The sequence below is a fragment of the Lissotriton helveticus genome, chromosome 1_1 (assembly GCF_964261635.1).
Source record: "Lissotriton helveticus chromosome 1_1, aLisHel1.1, whole genome shotgun sequence".
Classification (NCBI taxonomy): Eukaryota; Metazoa; Chordata; class Amphibia; order Caudata; family Salamandridae; genus Lissotriton; species Lissotriton helveticus.
This window is the reverse complement of record NC_136057.1, coordinates 1,737,294,028-1,737,313,885: the sequence shown is the minus strand read 5'-3', so window position 1 is coordinate 1,737,313,885 and position 19,858 is coordinate 1,737,294,028. Positions and strand designations below refer to the sequence as shown.

General features: G+C 48.8%; 1 protein-coding gene across 5 annotated transcripts in view; it reads left to right on the top strand.

Moving 5' to 3' along the window:
• DHPS (deoxyhypusine synthase) overlaps positions 1 to 19,858 on the top strand; it is a 352,040-nt gene that overhangs the window by 297,182 nt on the left and 35,000 nt on the right. For all 5 annotated transcript variants that reach the window (XM_078689208.1, XM_078689207.1, XM_078689203.1 and 2 more), the window contains exons 8-9: positions 5,633 to 5,736; positions 5,820 to 5,945. In XM_078689208.1, coding sequence (XP_078545334.1) covers positions 5,633 to 5,736; positions 5,820 to 5,945 — 230 coding nt within the window. The remainder of the gene's footprint in view (positions 1 to 5,632; positions 5,737 to 5,819; positions 5,946 to 19,858) is intronic.

The following is a 19,858-nucleotide window of genomic DNA, read 5'->3' as shown; positions in this document are numbered from 1 at the left end:
AAGGTGGCCAGCAGGTGGTACAAGATCCACAAGGTTTTGGGCCACGTACATCTCCAACAGAGGATTCTGTAGCATTTAATGCTTTAATCGAACGGGCAGCGGCAAATCATAATGTGGACATGCATGCTGACCCGGTGGAGGAAGATTTCCTGTTTGACACTTTCTCTGTCTCAAAGAGAACAGTTAAAATTCTTCCTATGCTCAAAGGTGTCCTTAAACATGCCCCAGAGATCTTTAAGGAACCAACCAGGGCAAGAGTGGTGAACCCACGTATCGAGAAAAAATACAGGCCAGCACCTGGAGATCCTGCATATATTAGAGGACAGTTGCCTCTAGACTCGTTGGTGGTCGCCAATGCCCGCAAAAGGGCAAACTCCCAAACTACGGGTGAAGCTCCTCCCCCTGACAAGGAGTCGAAAGTGCTTGAGGCATCTGGCAAAAGGGTGGCTGCGCAGGCTGCCAATGTATGGCGTATAGCGAACACACAGGCACTATTAGCGCGTTACGATAGGGCGCATTACGACACCCTAGAACAGCTCCTTCAACATCTACCTGATGAGTATAAAGAAGCAGCAGAAATGCTCATACAAGAGGGAAAGCTTATATCAAACGCTGCAATAAAATGTGCACTTGATGTGGCTGACACAGCGGCTAGGGGAATTAACACTAGCGTCATGCTGAGGCGACAAGCTTGGCTTCGTATATCTGGATTTAAGCCTGACATCCAAACTACTATCCTCAACCAGCCCGTCAATCCTGACAGACTGTTTGGCCCAGATGTAGACACCACACTTGAAAAGATTAAGAAAGACAACGAGACTGCTAAGTCCATGGGGGAACTTCAGTCACAACAGTTCAGGGGCAGCACTTTTCGTCGCTCAGGAGCACGGGGTGTTACCAGAGGACACTTGGGTCAACAATCACAATTTTCAAAGGGTACTGCACAATCCTCCTACCCCAAGCAGGGTAGAGGAGGATACAGAGGTAACAGTGCCAAGGGCAGGGGCAGAGGAAACAACACCTCACGTTCCTCTGCCTCCAATAAACAGTGACTCTCTGTCACTGCCCCCCGACCATCCAACACCTGTCGGGGGGAGACTCCAGCAGTTCCTGCCAGTCTGGACATCCATCACTACAGACAGGTGGGTGCGAAAACTTATCCAATAGGGTTACTGTTTGGAGTTAACGTCCACTCCTCCCAACATTCCCCCAAGGCACCGTCCTATGTCGGCAGAGCACTTGCACTTATTGCAGCAGGAAGTCTTGGTGATGCTGCAAAAAGGTGCAATCGAGCTCGTACCAGTGGAAGAGGAAGGCACAGGAGTCTATTCCCTGTACTTCCTCATCCCAAAAAAGGACGGATCCCTCGGACCTATTCTGGATCTACGCCCCCTCAACATGTACATACTGTCAGAACATTTTCACATGCTGACACTGCAACAAATTCTTCCCCTGCTAAATCGAGGGGACTTCCTAGCAACCTTAGACCTCAAGGATGCTTATTTCCACATCCCACTCCACCCATCCCACAGACGGTACCTCTGGTTCACCATTCAAAACAGACACTATCAGTTCAAAGTCCTACCCTTCGGGGTAACAACTGCCCCCAGAGTGTTTACGAAGTGTCTGGCGACAGTGGCGGCGCACCTCAGGAGGCAGAACGTACACGTCTACCCGTACCTAGACGACTGGCTTGTTCAAGCAAAGTCGGAACAACAGTGCGCCGCGGACATGTCCCACACTATTCAACTCCTGCACAGTCTGGGGTTCTCGCTCAACTACCCAAAGTCGCACCTTCAACCTGCCCATGTGTGGCAGTATCTGGGCACGACAATAAACACCCTAACTGCTATGGCTCAGCCAAACCCAGCCAGGATCAACAGCATTCAGTCACTGATCCAGAGATTCAGACCGCAACGCTCCCTGCCAGCGAGAGTGTTCATGCAGTTGATAGGCATAATGGCCTCCTGCATTTTCATAGTCCCGCACGCGAGGTTGCACATGCGTCCTCTCCAAGAATGCTTGGCAAATCAGTGGACACAGGCTCGGGGACAACTGGCGGACCTAGTGTTGGTGACCGGTGGGGCATACAACTCTCTGCATTGGTGGAATCCACACAACCTTTGCAAGGGACGACCATTCCAAGAGCCTGTGCCACAGATTATCCTGACAACGGACGCATCTCTCCAAGGGTGGGGAGCTCATGTGCTCCACTACACGGTGCAGGGACTGTGGTCCACACAGCAACAGAAGTTGCACATCAACTACCTGGAGTTCATGGCAATCTTCATGCCGATGAAGTCCTTCAAGGTACATTTGTGCAACAAAGTCGTGTTGATCCGGACGCACAACATGACGGCCATGTACTACATCCAAAAGCAGGGAGGTACTCACTCACCACAGCTGTCTCATCTGGCTCAGAGCATGTGGAAGTGGGCCATTCAGAGGAACATTTTCCTCATGGCGGAACACCTCCCCGGCAAGGACAATCAGATGGCGGATCTGCTCAGCAGGTACAGCCATCAAATGCACGAGTGGGAGATACATCCATCAGTGCTCCACCCGTACTTCCAGCAGTGGGGTCTTCCAGAGATAGACCTGTTTGCCACAAGGGAAAACGCAAAATGCCAAAGCTTTGCCGCCAGGTTCCCTCACCCGGAATCGCAGGGGAATGCGATATGGATGAACTGGTCAAGCAAATTTGCGTACGCTTTTCCCCCAGCGCCCCTCATTCCGCTGGTGGCAAGAAAGCTAAAGCAACACTCGATGACTCTCATCCTGGTTGCTCCAACATGGGCACGCCAACCATGGTACACCACGTTTCTAGAACTTTCCGTGGTACCGCATCAAAGGCTGCATCTCACACCCAGCCTCTTGACGCAGAACCATGGCGACATTCAGCATCCAGATCTGCAACAGCTCAATCTGGCGATCTGGCTCCTGAGGTCTTAGAATTTGGCTACCTCAACCTGCCTCCTGAATGCATGGACATCATCCGGGAGGCACGGAAGTCCACGACCAGAGCTTGCTATGCTGCAAAATGGAAGCGATTTGTCATTTACTGTACAGACAACAATATCAACCCGCTAGATGCATCCATTCCTAACATCATCTGCTATTTGTTACATCTTTACAAATGCAATCTAGCGTACGCTTCCATTCGGATCCATCTATCCGCCATAGCGGCTTATCTCCAGAATAGGCAGCACCTCTCTGTTTTCAGGGTGCCTGCCATTAAAGCCTTCCTAGAGGGGCTGAAACGAGTCATTCCTCCTAGAACTCCACCAGCTCCTGTATGGAACCTCAATGTGGTCCTCACTAGGCTGATGGGCCCACCTTTCGAGCCACTGCACTCATGCAAACTTCAGTTTCTAACGTGGAAAGTGGCTTTTCTCGTTGCTATCACGTCGCACAGACGTGTTAGTGAGCTGCAAGCGCTCACTATCCAAGAGCCATTCATCCAAATACATTCTAACAGGGTGGTGCTCCGCACTAACCCCAAATTCCTTCCAAAGGTGGTGTCACAGTTTCATATCAACCAAACTATTAACCTGCCTGCATTTTTCCAAAACCCACAAACGGTAGCAGAAAGAATGCTTCATACATTAGACGTTAGGAGGGCGCTAATGTACTACATTGACAGAACACAACCATTTAGGAAGACACAACAACTTTTTGTTGCCTTCTCCGCACAACACAAAGGCAACCCCATTTCCAAAGCAGGAATAGCCAGATGGATTGTTAAATGCATTCAAATCTGTTATCAAAAGGCTAAACGCACTTTAACAATACCCCCAAGAGCGCACTCCACACGCAAATTGGGGGCCTCCATGGCTTTCCTGGGGAACATTCCTTTAGAAGACATTTGTAGAGCAGCCACATGGTCTACACCACACACATTTACCAAGCATTACTGCGTAGATGTGCATTCCAAACAGCAAGCAGCTGTGGGACAGGCTGTTCTCAAGACACTTTTTCAAGCTTCTGCAGCTGGCACGGGCAACCGCCCTTAATGGAGGGACTGCTGTGTATTCTATGCACTAGATATGAATTTAGCAGCCCACATGCCTCGAACTGAATATGCTACTTACCAGTATGCATCTGTTCTTGGCATGTAGGGCTGCTAACATTCATATCGCCCGCCCTCCTCCCCGGTGCCCGTAGCGGCTGCAGACACTCTCTTGCATTCATCATTAGCATGGACATCCTTTACACTATTTCACTCCATCTCTGCCACAATGGCTAAAAACAATCTGGGGATGGAGTCAATGCCCATGCGCACTGTAGTCCAGGGGAGGAGCCACCTATCTCGTGATACTTCGAAGACTCTTCCAGGACAACAATGTGCAATCATCCGGACCCAACACTAGGCGGCGATCTATGCACTAGATATGAATGTTAGCAGCCCTACATGCCAAGAACAGATGCATACTGGTAAGTAGCATATTCATTTGCTACCACCAAGGGCGTGTTCAGAAACAGCATTTCGGCCCTGCTACCATCCAATCCATCAGTGATGCCCAAAAGAACCCGTGTAGGAGCCAGAGGAACCACTCAGCACAAGACCTCCGTCAATTCTCTTATTAAGGACTCCCAGTACCTCTGTATTGCAGGGCAGAGCCACACCATATGGTAGAAGTCTGCGTGGGGGTGGGAGCAGCGGGGACAAAGGGCATCCAAACTTAGCCCTGCGCTGTGAAGGCGCAGCGGGGTAAAATAGGCAGCATGCAGGAAGTAGACTTGGACCAACCGAGACCGTGATAGTTTTAGGGCCCATCAAGGCATCCCTCCAGTCTGCATCCTTCAGAACCCCAAGTCAGCCCTCCCACTTATCGCAGAGTTGAGAGAGGGAGTTGGGGGTATTATTGATAAGTGAACGGTATATTCTGGAAATCCCCCCTTTCCCCAAGTCACCAGTCATAATCTGAGCTTCCGGCGGACTGTATTCCGGCAAGGAAGTACCGTCCGGGATGTATGAGCGGGGGGCATGGCGCAGCTGCAGATAGCGGACAAATTGGGAGGAGTGGAGAGAGTGCCTGGCCTGCAGGTCTTGAAAGGAGCGCAAATGGGTACCGCTCCAGACATCGCCCAACAGGGATATCCCAATGAGGTCCCACTGCTGGAACCCTGCCAAGGAAGCCACCTCTCCGAGCCAGGTGCCGCACCACAGGGGGGTATACTGAGTCAGCCTGCCCGACCAGCGGGTGTGGCGCAATGAGGCCCGCCAAGCCAGGAACACATTGGTGTCGTATCTTTGGTGCTACATGGCTATGCACAATGGTGAGGTGAGTTGGCACGGAGAATGTTTGGTTGATTCAGCTAGTACGTTTAGTGATTTTTGGCAGGCAAAATAATAAGACAAATAGCTCTGGAGGTTGTGTGTGTTGTTTTGGGGAATGGGGTCTAAGCAAGCGGAGTAGGCTGTATTGTTCACTTATTAGATCCATCTGTTTTGTTCACTGATTAGATTGTTGCATGATAGTTGTGTTATGTTGGTGTGGTGTTAGGCCATTCTTCCTTTTGCCACTCGTAATTTACTGGACGCCTAGCCAGAGTTTAGAGGAGAACTGGTGCTACTTGTGGCAGGACTGAGAATACACTAGAATAACGTAATTCTTCCTATTCTCCCCAGACATTCGGCGGATCAACAACCAAGCTGTGTTCGCCAAAAAATCGGGGATGATAATTCTAGGTGGTGGGCTCATCAAACACCATATTGCAAATGCCAACATGATGGTAGGTGGCTTGAAAATGGGTTAGGGGAATTTACTTCTGCAAACTCCCAATTTTACACCTGTACTGTTCTCACTTCTGTGCAGAGAAATGGAGCAGACTTCGCTGTTTACATTAATACTGCTCATGAGTACGACGGGTCAGATGCTGGTGCCAGGCCTGATGAGGCAGTATCCTGGGGCAAGATCCGCATGGATGCCAAGCCTGTGAAGGTGGGTATGGTATATAAGATATACAAGCTTGCTCGAAAGCCATACCGTTTAACATGTTTTGGGGTAAACATCCAACCTTTGTATCTTCCTTAAGGTGTTTATGATGTATTTCAGGTGAGACGTGTTTACTCTAGATATAGGCCTTATTTAGTAAGGTGCCTTTCTGGTCAGACATGCATTCTTTGTTCTCTAGGCTAAGTAGTTGGGTAGTATAATCTGTCAGGTCATATATGAATTCTTCAGTCTCTATCCACTGGAGGCATGTATTGTATGTGGTCAGACATGCAGTAGTAACGTTTTCAGGAGTTTCTGGGTAGTCTGGTTACTCTGCTCAGTTCATATATATCAGAGCCATTGAGTTAAACCTACTACCAAAATTGATCACCAAGTATACCCATTTAGCATTTGACAAGTAACCAGATTGGACAGTCTAAGACTTCCTCATGGAGGTGGTATAGGGTTAGAGATTCAGCACCCAAAAAAGTATTGAAGAGAAGTTAACAAATTGCCATCCATCTAGTACTTTGAGTTATAAAAAGAAGGAAAAACATTACCTGTAATAATTCGTTTTTAGCATGTAGTGCTGTAGATTCACATGCTTTGCACACTCTGTCCATCTAGTTTTGGGAGCAGATGTTACAAGTTTTTTTTCTTAAAGTAGAGATCTTAGTTTCGAGTGACTCTTGATACCTACCCTGACATCCACAATGTACAAGGACATTCACTCCACCTTAGCTTGTGTTTTCGGATTAAAGCAAGTAGGTGTTGATATGCAGCCTCAGCCCAGCACGGATTATCGCAGTCCATTGTCGCATATAGAATGACAACGGGCCAAAGCCAGCAGGCACAGCATGTGATGGGAGCTCCTGCTCAGCCTTAGGGCACAGCTCTTCAAATGGTGGGTGGTCCATGACTTCATTCCCAGGGGGGGGCACCACTGTGTCTGCAAGGAAGGAATAGTAAAGGAAGATAGCCTGGAAGCATCGACGTTTATCTGGTTAGTTCACAGGCTGTCTTCTTTTATATGCAGAAGTTAAACAGCATAAAGGTTTGCACTTGTAATCCTGAGTGTTTCCTGGGGCACTGTCAGTGAGTAGGGAAACGGGGCTCAAGGGTAAACACAATAGGCTAATAACTATGTAATTTTTTCATCTTCATATAATTGCATATATAAAAAACGCGCACACACAGTAAATGAAACAAGCATTTGCAATGCAATAGGTCTCGCAGTTTTGAGAGTTGAGCTATTGGCATTTTAAATGACAGTGCCTTTTATTTATGTATTGGTTTTTAAAACATAAATAAAAGGCATTGTCATTTACAATGCCAATATCTTAAACTCTCGTAAATGCGAGACCTATTGCATTGCAAATGCTTGTTTGGGCTGGGTGACTGTGCTTTTTGTGTGCAGGGAGCCATTTGAAAATCTTGCAAAGTATTCTGAGAAAGTGGCAGCAGGATGCGCTCACAACATTAGTCGATTTATTCTTAGTGAGTTTGTCATCTAGGATGATGCACAGCTTTCTGGCGTGGTCAGGTGGTATGGGTGTGGGCGTGGTACCTAGTTTGGATGGCCACCAGGAGGAGTCCCAAGGGGAGCACATGTTTCCGATGGTCAGGATCTCTGTTTTGTCAGAGTTGAGTTTGAGGCAGTTCTTCCTTATCCAGTTGGCCACGCTGGTCATGCAGGAGGTGAAGTTAATCCTGGGGTGGTGTTCGTGTCAGTGAGGGAAAGGATGAGCTGTGTCATTGGCGTAGGAGACAATGTTGGTGCTGTGGGCTTTTATGATGTGTGGGAGAGTTGCCATGTAAACATTGAAAAGGGTTTGGCTGCTAGAGGATCCCTGGGGGACTCCGCATACGAGCTACTTGATTTCAGATGTGTATGGAGGGACTCTGACTTGTTGAGTTCAGTTGGAGAGGAAGGAGGTGATCCATCTCAGGGCATGCCCTTCAATGCCGGAGTCCGGGAGCCTGACGATGAGGGTACAATAGGAAACGGTGTCAAATGCCTCCGAGAGGTTGAACAGGATGAGAGCATCGTTTTCACTTTGATCCAAGATGGTCGGATGTCGTCTGTTGCTGTCAGGAGGGCAGTTTCTGCGTTGTGGTTGCTGCGGAAACCTGACTGGGTGATGTCCAGGAAGTGGTAGTCTAGCTGGGAGGAAAGTTGCCTGTTGATCTCTTTCTCCAGGACTTTGGACGGGAAAGGTAGAAGCGAGATGGGTCTGTAGTTGCTGAGTCGTTTTGGGTCTGCCGTGGGCTTCTTCAAGAGGGCTGTGACTTCTGTGTGTTTCCAGGTATCCAGGAAAGATCTCCTAAGGATGGAGAAGTTGATGATGGTGGTAAGGTTGCCACTGATCAGTGTTCTTCCCAGGTTGCACATGTGGTGAGGGCAGGGGTCTGTGGGGATCCTGAATGGATGGTCTTCATAATTTTGGCAATATCTTCTGTGGTGAGTGGGCTCCAGTTTGTTAGATAGTGGGTGTTCCTGGTGGTGGTGGTGGTGGGTGGTTGCATGATGATGTCTTTTGCTGTGGTTTGAGGTGCAAAGTTAGTGTAGATCTTGAATATTTTCTTGCGGAAAAAATCGGAGAGGTCTTCGCCATGGTCCTGTGAGGGCGTAATGAAGTTGCGGTTGCGGTTGTATTGGTTAAATCTCTGGCTATATTGAAAAGTTATTTGCCAGAGTTGGAGTAAGATTCTAGTCTCTGTAGAGGGCTGCTTCCCTGGCTTCTTTGATCTCAGCATGGTACCTTTTCAGTGCGGAATTGTAGGCGTCTTTAAAAGTGTTATCTCGCTGGTTATCCATCTTCTTTCTAGTTGTTTGCTGTAGCCTTGGAGTTTCTTAAGTCTTCCATGTACCAGCTTGCTTGGGCATGAGTTCTTGCTTGCCTGATTTACATCTGGTGAGCCAAAGTGTTGGCGCAGCCTGAGATCCAGATGTTGAATGTGGTTAGGTCGTTCTGAAGGTCTCCAGTGACGATAGACTGGTTGGATCTGAAGGTGTGGGTCCAGTCTGCCTCTGCAATGTTGGGCCAGTTATACCTGATGTTGATGGCTGGTTTCTGTTGGCTGGAGTGGGGCACGTTGATGTAGAAGTGTTCGATGAAGTGGTCCATCCACATAAGCAGGGTGAGGTGGCTGAAGGTGATCATCTTTCCGACTGTGACTATTCAGTCGAGGGTGTGCTCGGCGAAGTAAGTCGGGCCTCAGATGAACTGTTTTGAGTTCAGTGTTGTCAGGGCTCTCTAGAAGGACAGTGGTGTTCTGGTCTGTTGGTTAATCAAGATGGAGGTTGAGATCGCAAGCAGTAAGAAGTTGATGGATCTGATGGTGATGATAGGGATGGAGTCGGTGAGGAGGTTACTGAAGGTGGTGTGAGGACCTGGAGGTCGGTTGCCATAGACTGAAAAGCACTATCATTGACCCTAAAGTGATAGCTTGTGAGCGGTAGACGCCTGGAATTGAGGACAGTTTACCCAATCTGCGCATCTTGTTTGGAATAAATTTCTATTTGGTGCTTCATAAAAGTGTAGATATTAGACCATGTTGGAGCTTCCTACAAAACATCCCACTTGCATGTTTGAGCTGGCAGTGACATGTTTTGTAGGAAGGTCGTTGTGGCTCCCTTTTTTGAGTACAATGTGTTGTAGACTGAGTGCAGAGTATGTTTGGCTTTGGTGTAGAAAACGTAAATACATTTTGCAACACAAGTTAGCAAGTCCTACTTTGGAAATGGGTTTACCCAAGTGTGGCTGGCCAAAAGATATAAAGAGCTGCTTTGTCTTTCTAATAGATTTGGTATGGTCAGTACATGATTTCTCTTCACATCTAAAGCTTGTAAGGTACTTTCCGAAACTGACTGCAGTTGGGGGGGAAAAATGGACAAATCAGTTGTTTGATAGGCAAAGGAGATAACCATGTTAGTTCGAAGGACGACCTGAGCTTTGCGCTCCTGAATAAGTGGCTCTTCTAACTTTTGGACCTGGCAGTTCAATGACTCTATGAAGGGAAGTAATTGGAAGGCTTTCTTATATGAAAGCAACTTCAATGGAAAAGACTTTGACAGCTCAAATGGCAGATGCATTAGCCGGGTAAGAACAATGTTGAGGTCCCATGATGGGACTAGAGGAATTCTTGGAAGGACCACTCTTTTAAGGCCTTCTGGAAAGGCTCTAACAATAGGCATTTTGAAGATTGGCTGAGATTTCCTATTTAGGAATGCCGCCACAACGGCAATGTGTACCTTTATTAAAGATACCTTTAATAGGTACAGGAAGTAACAGATGGTATCTTGCACAGAGGCTCCCAAGACTGCTTGCGGAGAGGCTTGAGGGCAAATCTTTTCTATTTAGCCGCATGACAAGTCTTTTTAGTGCGTCTGTTGGCTCCTTAACATTTTTAATCCATTGCTCTATAAGTGATCTATAAGTTAAAGATACCCAAACTCCTAATGCGTCACATGTTAGAGCACAAGATTGAGTGCCCTGAGGTTGGAATGTAGCAGCTGAACCTGATGCTGCATGAAGAGGTCTGAATCGTAAAGGGAAGTGATCCTTTTGAGGTAATAAGGGGCGGGGTCAATCAAACTGTAACTATACACAGAAGATCCCTAACACCATAAATTCATCAACAAATTCCTAAGGCTGTGCTTATTTCACACCTTACAATACGAACATATATTTGAAATCTTATTTCACTCATCATTCATATATATCCGATCACTGTTATACCACAGAAGTTAAAATAGCATATAAGTGCCCACAAAAATGCCCATATTCAGGAGAAGGCATTAAATGCTCACCTTAAATGAAACTGTACACTCAAGAACACAGAAATACTTTTCTTTCTGGACTTCTCCGTCGCCAGTCTTATGTTATTCAACACAAAACAAAAAAGCGCATAGATGTCATAAATGTAAATAGCAACTTAAGACCACATAAACAAACTTAAAACTCTCCCATAAATTACATACCTATTCTATACATATATAAATACAAGTACTTTTTCTTACATTGACAAAAACAAGAAATAAAACATACATAAGTGTCCAACATTCACATTTTTTAATATTTAAAGGAAAAAACAACTAATTTCAAGGGTCCTACATCTAGTGCTGTTTATTATCACACTATTGTATTCCTTTCATGTGGGGTCTATACCGCTATCCTCAATGTGTGGTCCTTCAGATACCAGGGTGACCCTATAAGAGTGGGGCACAAACTAATTTTCGTGTTCATAGGCTCAGGGAGGTCTAAATCATCTCAATTAGATCTGTGGTCATTTATTAACCTCATATGGACACCATGTGCCCTCAGATCCTTATCTACGCCAACGCGTTTTGACCTGATGGGCCTTGTGCTTGATCAGGGATTTATGATGTTGGGAACACGTAGCTGAGTTTGTCAGTAGATACTACTTCATGGATGATCGCATATTGGAGATGGTATTGCCATCTGCTCAATTTAAGTGAGCCTTGTTTCCTCCAACTCAGAGCGTGTGTCCTCCTAGGTGAGGGTCTCCCCTAGGTGGAAGAGGGTACCATGTATTTGAAGTGAATCAACTCCCATTGCTGGTCAGTTTGTTCAGTACTTGTTTGGTCCCGGGCGGGCACAGGGAAAGTCACCGTTACTGGTGTGCTCAAAGTTTAGACTATGGCTGCGCCTGTAGCTGCTCTTTCGTTTGTCGGCCTCCATTCATCTGAAAGAGACACGTTAGTTTTAGATTCTTTAGGCGTCCCAGGCGCCAGACTGAATCCGGAAAGTTTTGCTTAGCAGTACCCCTGCACGTCAGTAGGTGGCGTCCTGTGGCTCTGCGGCCGTCGCTGGCGTTGTAAGCACCGAGATGACGTCACAGAGATTACTTAGGCGCCACCCATGCGTGCTGACGTCAGTTCTTTCTTTTTCCGCGCCAGCAAGCGCAGATCTGGATTGAGCACGTACCTTAGTCACTATTTGACTACTATTGAGCCTTTTGTCTCCTCCCTTTTTTCTCCTGGTGCACGTAGGGATGCCTGGTTTTAAGTCCTGTGGGGCCTGCCGCCGTAATAGGTCGATGGCAGTCCCCCACGATGTGTGCCTCTACTGCCTGGAGACTGATCACGACTCCCGGGACTGTCGAACCATGGCCCCAAAGGCTTGAGGGAACGGCACTGGAAATTGCTGGAGGTCTGGCATTCGTCTCACCGCCCCTCCGGGTCTAGGGGCCGTTCCCGGGACCGCTCGTGGGACCGGAGCCGTCACTCCTCGGGCTCCAAGTCTTCGCCTTCAGATTCTGGTAAGCGACGCCATAAAAAGAAGTCGAAGAAGCGTGTTAGCTCTCTGACGTCCCCCCGTTGCTCCTCGGAGGCAAGCGAGGAGGACAGGGGCTCCGCCCACGGTCTACCCACCCTACCCTGGTCCGTCGGCGACTCCTGAACAGGTGCAAGAGTTTCCTGCTGCCATGGACTGCCTTTTTATGCCACGGGCTCCCGCTGGCGTGCCTTCGGGCCCAGCGATCCCGTGTAGAGATCCTGTCAGCCCTGTGGCTCCGCCAGTGGATCCAGCCTCGGCGCCACAGGATCCTACGCCATTGGCTCCGGCCCCGGCGCCGCCCTCGGCTACACCCTCGGCACCGCACTGGGTGCCGTTCATTCCGCCCTTGCCCGGGTTGCAGGACCATTTTGTTCTGACCAGGGATCCACATTGGGAGGCAGCGCTGGTCCGGCCGGCGCCGTTTCCGACGCCATTTGTCCCTTCTCCGGCTCCCGCACTGCCACCACGACCGACCCCTCCGGTGCCGGAGCCGGAGAAGGACTGGAACGGATCCGAGGACCCCCTTTCCTGGCAGTGTGACTCCGAGCAGGATTGGGTAGATGGACCTGGTAGATGCCGGCAACCTCGACATCTGTTCTGACCCGGGGTTTGCCTTTCCCCCGCCTACGATGGAGGAGGGCGCTTCCTACACGATGGTGCTCCGTCGGGCTGCTGAGGTCCTCAACCTCGACCTCCCCATAGTGGCCCTCAAAGCCAACCTTTTCACCGCAGTGCTCCAGACGGCGTCTACTTCAGAGCCGTTGCTTCCCTTCAATGATGCCCTTACCGACGTCCTCTTGGGCACTTGGTCACTGCCGGCCACGGGGGCCCCAGTGGATAAAAACATCGTCAGACGCCACCGGCCGGCACCTGAAGACCCTGACTTTCTGACCACCCATCCCATGCCTGAGAGTCTGGTCATCCAAGCCTCGATGTCGCAGAGTGCTTTTCCCACAGCTCTGCCGGGTAAGGACTCTAAGAAACTGGAACAGTTTGGTAAGCGGTTGTTCTCTTCGGCCAGCTTGGGGCTGCGGTCGGTGAGCACTGCCTGCTTATTGGGCCGCTATTCCCATGCAGTATGGGATTCTGTTGCTCAGGTCTAGCCTCACTGTCCTGAGGAGGTCCAGGCTGTCCTTTCTCAGGCGATTGGTGAGGGTAAGGATGCGACTAAGTTCATCATTCGGTGTGGTTTGGACACCGCTGACTCGTTGGGCAGGGCGATTTCTGCAACGTTGGCGTTGCGACGCCACGCCTGGTTGCGTTCGACTGGGTTCTCGCCTGATGTCCAGGGCTAACTCATGGACATGCCCTTTGATGGCGATAAGGCCGACAGTGCACGGGAGCGCTTTAAAGACTCACGGGCCACAGCCAAGTCCTTGGGTCTTTCTGCTAAGAACCCGATCACTCCTGGTTTTCGTTCCCTTCGTGGCCAGGGCAGGGGCACCCAGGCACGTTCCTTTAACAAGCCTGTGCAGAACCAGCCTCAACGCGGCCGTGGTCGCAGCTTCCGCAGTGGCAGGTTGAGGAATCAGCGTGCGGGTCAGTCCACCTCCACCCCCAGTGCTCCTACCTCCAAACCTTCCTAGTCCATCCTTCGTGGAGCACCCAACGCCGGTGGGTGGCAGGATTTGCCACCACCTCCCCCACTGGCACGATATCACATCGGACAAGTGGGTGCTGCAGATAATCCGCAAGGGTTACTCCCTTCCCTTTCAGTCCTCCCCTCCTGCCATGCCGCCTCGGTGCCACCACTTGTCGGGGGATCATTTAGTTCTTCTCCAACAGGAAGTCAGGGCCCTCTTGGCCAAGGGGGCCATCGAGTACGTTCCCAGGTGGGAACTAGGGACTGGTTATTGTTCCCACTACTTTCTAGTCCCCAAGAAGGACAAGGGGGGCCTGCGCCCCATCTTGGACCTCCGGAACGTCAATCCCCAAATTAAAAATGCTGACTCTGGCTCAGGTCCTGGCCTCCCTCGACCCTGGAGACTGGATGGTAGCGTTGGACTTGCAGGACGCATTCGCGTTACCTGCGGTTCACGGTAGGCCAGGAGCATTTTCAGTTCACCGTGCTCCACTTCGGCCTTACCAGTGCCCCTCGGGTGTTCACGATAGTGATGGTGGTGGTCTCAGCTCACCTGCGCAGGTTAGGGATGTCAGTCTTCCCCTACCTCGACGACTGGTTGCTGAAGGCGGGCTTGCCGCAGGCAGTCACCCACCTTCAGACTACGACAGACCTCCTGCATTTGCTGGGGTTCTCCAACAAGTCAAGTCAGGGACATTTGTATAGCGCACAAATCACACCCGGGGAGTCTCATGGTGCCGAAGTCGCACCTGAGTCCCTCTCAGAAGCTCCTCTTTATTGGAGTGGTTCTGGATTCGACACGGTTTCGGGTTTATCCTCCCGAGCAGCGAGTCTGGGATATGCAGGCGATGATTCCTACCTTTCGGCCTCTATCCCGGGTTTCAGTCAGGATGACCCTCCGGCTCCTGGGACTGATGGCTTCCTGCATCCTGCTAGTACAACATGCCAGGTGGCATATGTGGGCTCTGCAGTGGGACCTGAAATTCCAGTGGGCACAGCATCAGGGCAACCTGTCCGATCATGTCCATATCTCGGAGGGCACTGCACGAAAGTTGCAGTGGAGGCTCACGAATCACGATTGGGTCAATGGCAGATCCCTCTCCCTTCCCCAATCGGAGCACACAGTGGTGACCAATGCGTCCCTCCTGGGATGGGGAGGCCACATGGGAGAGGCGGAGATCAGATGCCTCTGGTCTCCGGCAGAGTCCCGGCTCCACATCAACCTTTTGGAGCTGCGAGCGATCCGACTTGCACCGAAGGCAGTCCTTCCCTCTGTCCGGGGAAGTGTAGTGCACGTGTTCACGGACAACTCCACCGCCATGTGGTATTGCAACAAACAGGGCGGGGTGGGGTCCTGGACCCTATGTCAGGAGGCTCTGCACTTCTGGACCTCTAGACATGGCTGGAACATCAAGGCATTACCTTGGTGGTTCAACACCTGGCAGGTTCTCTGAATGCCAGGGCGGACGAACTCAGCCGCCCGTGCACAATGGATCACGAATGGCCCCTGAACTCTGACGTGGCGCAAGGTCTCTTTCTGCAGTGGGGAGAGCCTTGGTTAGATCTATTCGCCACCGAAGAGAACGTCCAATGTCATCAGTTCTGTGCGTTGGAAATTCCAAGGCAGCACTCACTCGGCAACGCTTTTCGTCTTGAGTGGAGCTGCGGTCTGTTGTACGCCTTTCCGCGTATACCACTTCTTCCCAGAGTGCTGGAGAAGATCAGGTGCGACCGGGCCCAAGTAATTCTTGTGGCTCCGGATTGGGCGCGAAGGTACTGGTATCCTGAGCTACTCAATATGGCGATCGATTCCCCGATCCGACTGCCTCTTCTGGAGCATCTTCTGTCTTAGTAGCAGGGGACGGTCCTTCACCCGAACCTGTCCATCCTCCACTTCCATGCGTGCAGATTGAGCGGCGACAGTTGACAGCTTTCGATCTTCCTTCCGAAGTCTGTCATGTCATTCTGGCAGCCAGGCATCCCGCCACAAAAATGGTATACTCCTGCAGGTGGAACACGTTTGTGGCATGGTGCACAGATAAGTCTGTGGATCACCTTTCTGCTCCTCTTTCCAAAGTCCTTCTGTTCCTTCTTTCCTTGGCCCAGCAGGGCTCTGTTCTGGGCACTATTAAAGGTTATCTTTCTGCCATCTCCGCCTTTCTAAGGCTTCTTAATCAGCCTTTTCTTTTTAAGTCCCCGGTTGTTAACCGTTTCCTCAAAGGCATTACACACACGTTTCCTCTCGTGCCTTTCATTATGCCTCAGTGGGACTTGAATCGTGCCTTGACTTATTTAATGTGCGCTCCATTTGAGCCCCTTCACAACTGCCCCTTACATCTTCTCACCTTAAAAACGGCTTTCCTGGTAGCTATCACCTGTGCCAGAAGAGTGAGTGAGCTCCAGGCTCTTTCTTCCAAACCTCCTTTCCTTTCAGTTCATCCGGACAAGGTGGTTCTAAGGACCCGTCCTTCTTTCCTGTCTCTTGCAGATCTATTGTTACACAAGTAGTAACTTGTGCAACTGGTCCTGTGTCTGGGTCTGCGCAGAGAGGTAGATTTTTGTGGAAGTGTATTGACACTTTGAAAAGTATTACAATGAGGTTGAGTGAGAGTGGTGGTAAAGCATATAAAAATGTCCCTGACCAGTTTGTTTATAGAGTATTGCCACTGGACTGTGGGTTCCTGGAGGCAACACCTTGGCGTTTTGCATTCTCAAGCATGACAGAGGTCAACCAAATGGATCCCCTAATGGTGGAATTATTGTTGGATTATCTGTATGTTGAGCTATTATTACTGTATTTGGTGTGTCCTGCTTAGCAAGTATACAAAGTTATCCTTTTCTGCCAAGAAAAGGGCTTGATGATGAATACCCCAGCATCAGACTTAGCTCGCTTGGACAATTGTGAGTGCGTGCCACCTGCTGTGATCATGTCTATTCAAATGAGCACTATTCTGTTAAAAATGAGCATCTAAAACACGCCAAATGCTAACTGAACTGCCACCTTTTAAATGCATTCATATGTAGACTCTGTTAAGTCTGTTGGCCTGTACTTGCCACCATGCGAGGTTGCTTTCAGCTGGGGATCAAGAAACGATCTGCCTCAAAACAAGTTCTTGTTCCACCCTAGCCATTTGTGCTAAACCCTGGCCTCTATCAACATTAGATAGTCCTATTATTCAGTTACTTATGACCACTGTTTCACAAATGCACTCTTCTAAAAGGTGCATGTGCAGTTGATCATTTGGTACTATTGAAATACAAAACACTATATTTCCCAGCGTTTTTATCATCATACTAACTGTAAAAAGACACTATGTCTGGTAAATTGGAAGTAGCTTCTGAAATGCTGACACTTTCTCGTTGGAGTAGGCATTGCTTGTGACCGCACAGAAGTATAGCTACCAAGAACAGTTGTGTTTACTGGGGACAGAAGTGGGATTTTTGTAATGGACTGAGATTCTCAGTCAAAGTAGGTTAGAGACTGCTTGTTGAGTGTGATTGAATCATTGCTCTTGCCTGCTGTTCTGTACCAGCCAGTCATCCGGATATACAACAATCACATGAATGGCATTGTACCGAAGATGCGCTGCAATTGCTGCAAGGCATTTTGTGAACACTTGGGAGGATGTCCCCCCCCCCCACCCCACCCCCTCGAAGGGTAATACTTTGAACTTATAGTGCATCTCACTTACAATAAATCTAAGGCACTGTTAGGGTGCAGGGGGATCTGGAAGAACACGTCTGTAGGAAATCTGCCTTTTCATTGTGGTCATCCCAGATTTTCTGCCTTTTGCTGAACCCTATATTTCTGCTGGCATTAGAACTATGTGCACTTTAACCTTGCTAAACCTGGTTAAATTGGCATGTTTTTAATTAGAATGTTGAACTCCCCTAGTATATTGTACAGAATGTAACCAGGGCCTGTAAGTTAAATGCCACTAATGGACTGCAGCACCTATTTTGCCATCCACTACAATGACTGTGTACGACATGACATCATGCTTACCCTTTTTAGCCTGATTGTAGTGGTGTAAAAACTGAGATTCGACCTTTCAAAATAAACCTTTTTAACAGGTTAATGGCTTCCTTTTAAATATTAATAAGTCACCCCTATGCATGCCATGTAGTCCACAAGGCAGGGTGCATAATATTTAAAAGTAGTACATGTAGAAATGTAAAATGAATGTCCTTACAGTGATTAACACATAAAAGCTATTTTTCATTATAACAGACCTAGCTCTCCTAGTAAGAAAATCAGAGTACAGATTAAATATGGTAATACTGTATCTCAGGAATGGTGCTAAATCGAAAAATAATTAAACAACTATTTTTAACATATTAAAAGTCCAATTCAATGGGGAAGTCAGATTTGTAATAAATATTAAGGAAAAGTAACTTTTAGAAAGCTACTTTTTCTATGCCAAAAATTCCTGAATTTTCATGTGTTTTCCCACCTCTGCCAGCATTAATCAGCATTTGAACTGGCGTGAACAAGGTAGGAAGTGCCCCCTAGGAGCAAACAATAAGTTGACCTTAATGAGTAGAGATGACTCCGGTGATCCTCCCAGTATTTGCCAGGAAGGGGCTGTGAGCATTCGCTTTAGGTTGAGCCTAGGCAGCGTGCATACGCTGTCTTCAAGACATGTGGTATTCGATTTATGGGCTTTGAAAGCGCCCAGCACTTATCATTGGTTGATTCCTCCGGCTTTCGAAATTCCTTTGCTGTGTTGGTTACATTTCTCATTGGTTGTTTCCTCTGGCTTTCGAAATTCCTTTGCTGTTGTTGGTTAAGGTTTACATTTGTCCCATCTTTTGGCCGTTTTGTTCCCTCCCTGGAGACTTCCCCTGCTGCATGGATCCTTTCACTATCGGCCATATGTTTAGTTTCGGTGCACTCTTTTTAAAACTTAATTTAGCTGTAGTCGCAACTATGGCTGTCTTCTGGGTCGTGCTGCACGCCACCCTTTTTCTTTAAGTATGGAGGCTGTGCCTTTCTTTTGTTCTGAACTCACTGCTTGCCCACCTCTATTTTTAATAAGTTTGATTTGACTTGACCATATTTTCACTTTGCGCTGTGCCTGTTTAAGGAGCTCTGTGCTGTATCCACTTGTTTGATCTATTCTTATTTTTTATTGCTACCCCACACCCCCTACCTTTCCATGTGCATCAAGTGAGACCGCAAGAGGTCCGCACCCGCTTAGCTCCCGATCACTTTCACTGTGCTTAGCAGCCCGCAGGGATGACTTTACTGTTCTTCGAAGGACTACACCGCTCTGGTGGTTGTGTGCCTCTGTACTGCTGCGGAGCGTGGGGCAGTTCTGGCAGGGTTGTCAACAGGGGAGTCTGGGAAGCCTGAGCCTGGCTGCTATTTTACGTGTGCAGCCATGTAATCTGTTGAAACAAATGGGGCCTTCTACCCTCATAGGTGTGGTTCTCTTGACCGGAGGGCAGGTGGGGTACTTTAACATGCTGACTCAAGTCAGCAATGACTTCGCAACTCCCAAAGTGTCCGGTGGGCTAGGTGTTGGTAATCTAGAGGGGAAACCAATTTCCTAGTGGTGAAAACATCTTGTTCCCCCTGTTGCAGTCGTCAACAAACACTAGGAATGTTGAGGGGCCATTTTTTCGTGGGGGCAGCAACGGGAAAAAACAATTGGGTGCTGGCCTGTGCTAAACAACTACAGGTTCTGTACACAACAGAAGGCACCTGGTCAGAGTCCGCAGCCTACCTGTTTTTTGTTTTTTTTGTGATGTCCAATATCTACGTGGCCTAAGAAACCAGACCTGGTTTCAGCTTTATCAATGCCAGTGGAGATAACCACCACTATGAGTTGACCACGCTGAGATCTCATTATTGCGAATAGCAGGCCAAAGCTTGCTGGCTATGTGCTCTCGTGAGCCCCAGGGGTCCGCCCAGAAATTTCATTGGAATCACACGAGCTCACGTTTCAGCACCCTGATGAAGATGGGCTCTTGTTGGAACATGAAACCGCTTTGGAGACTCTCTTGTCTGCTGCACCATTACAGATACCCTG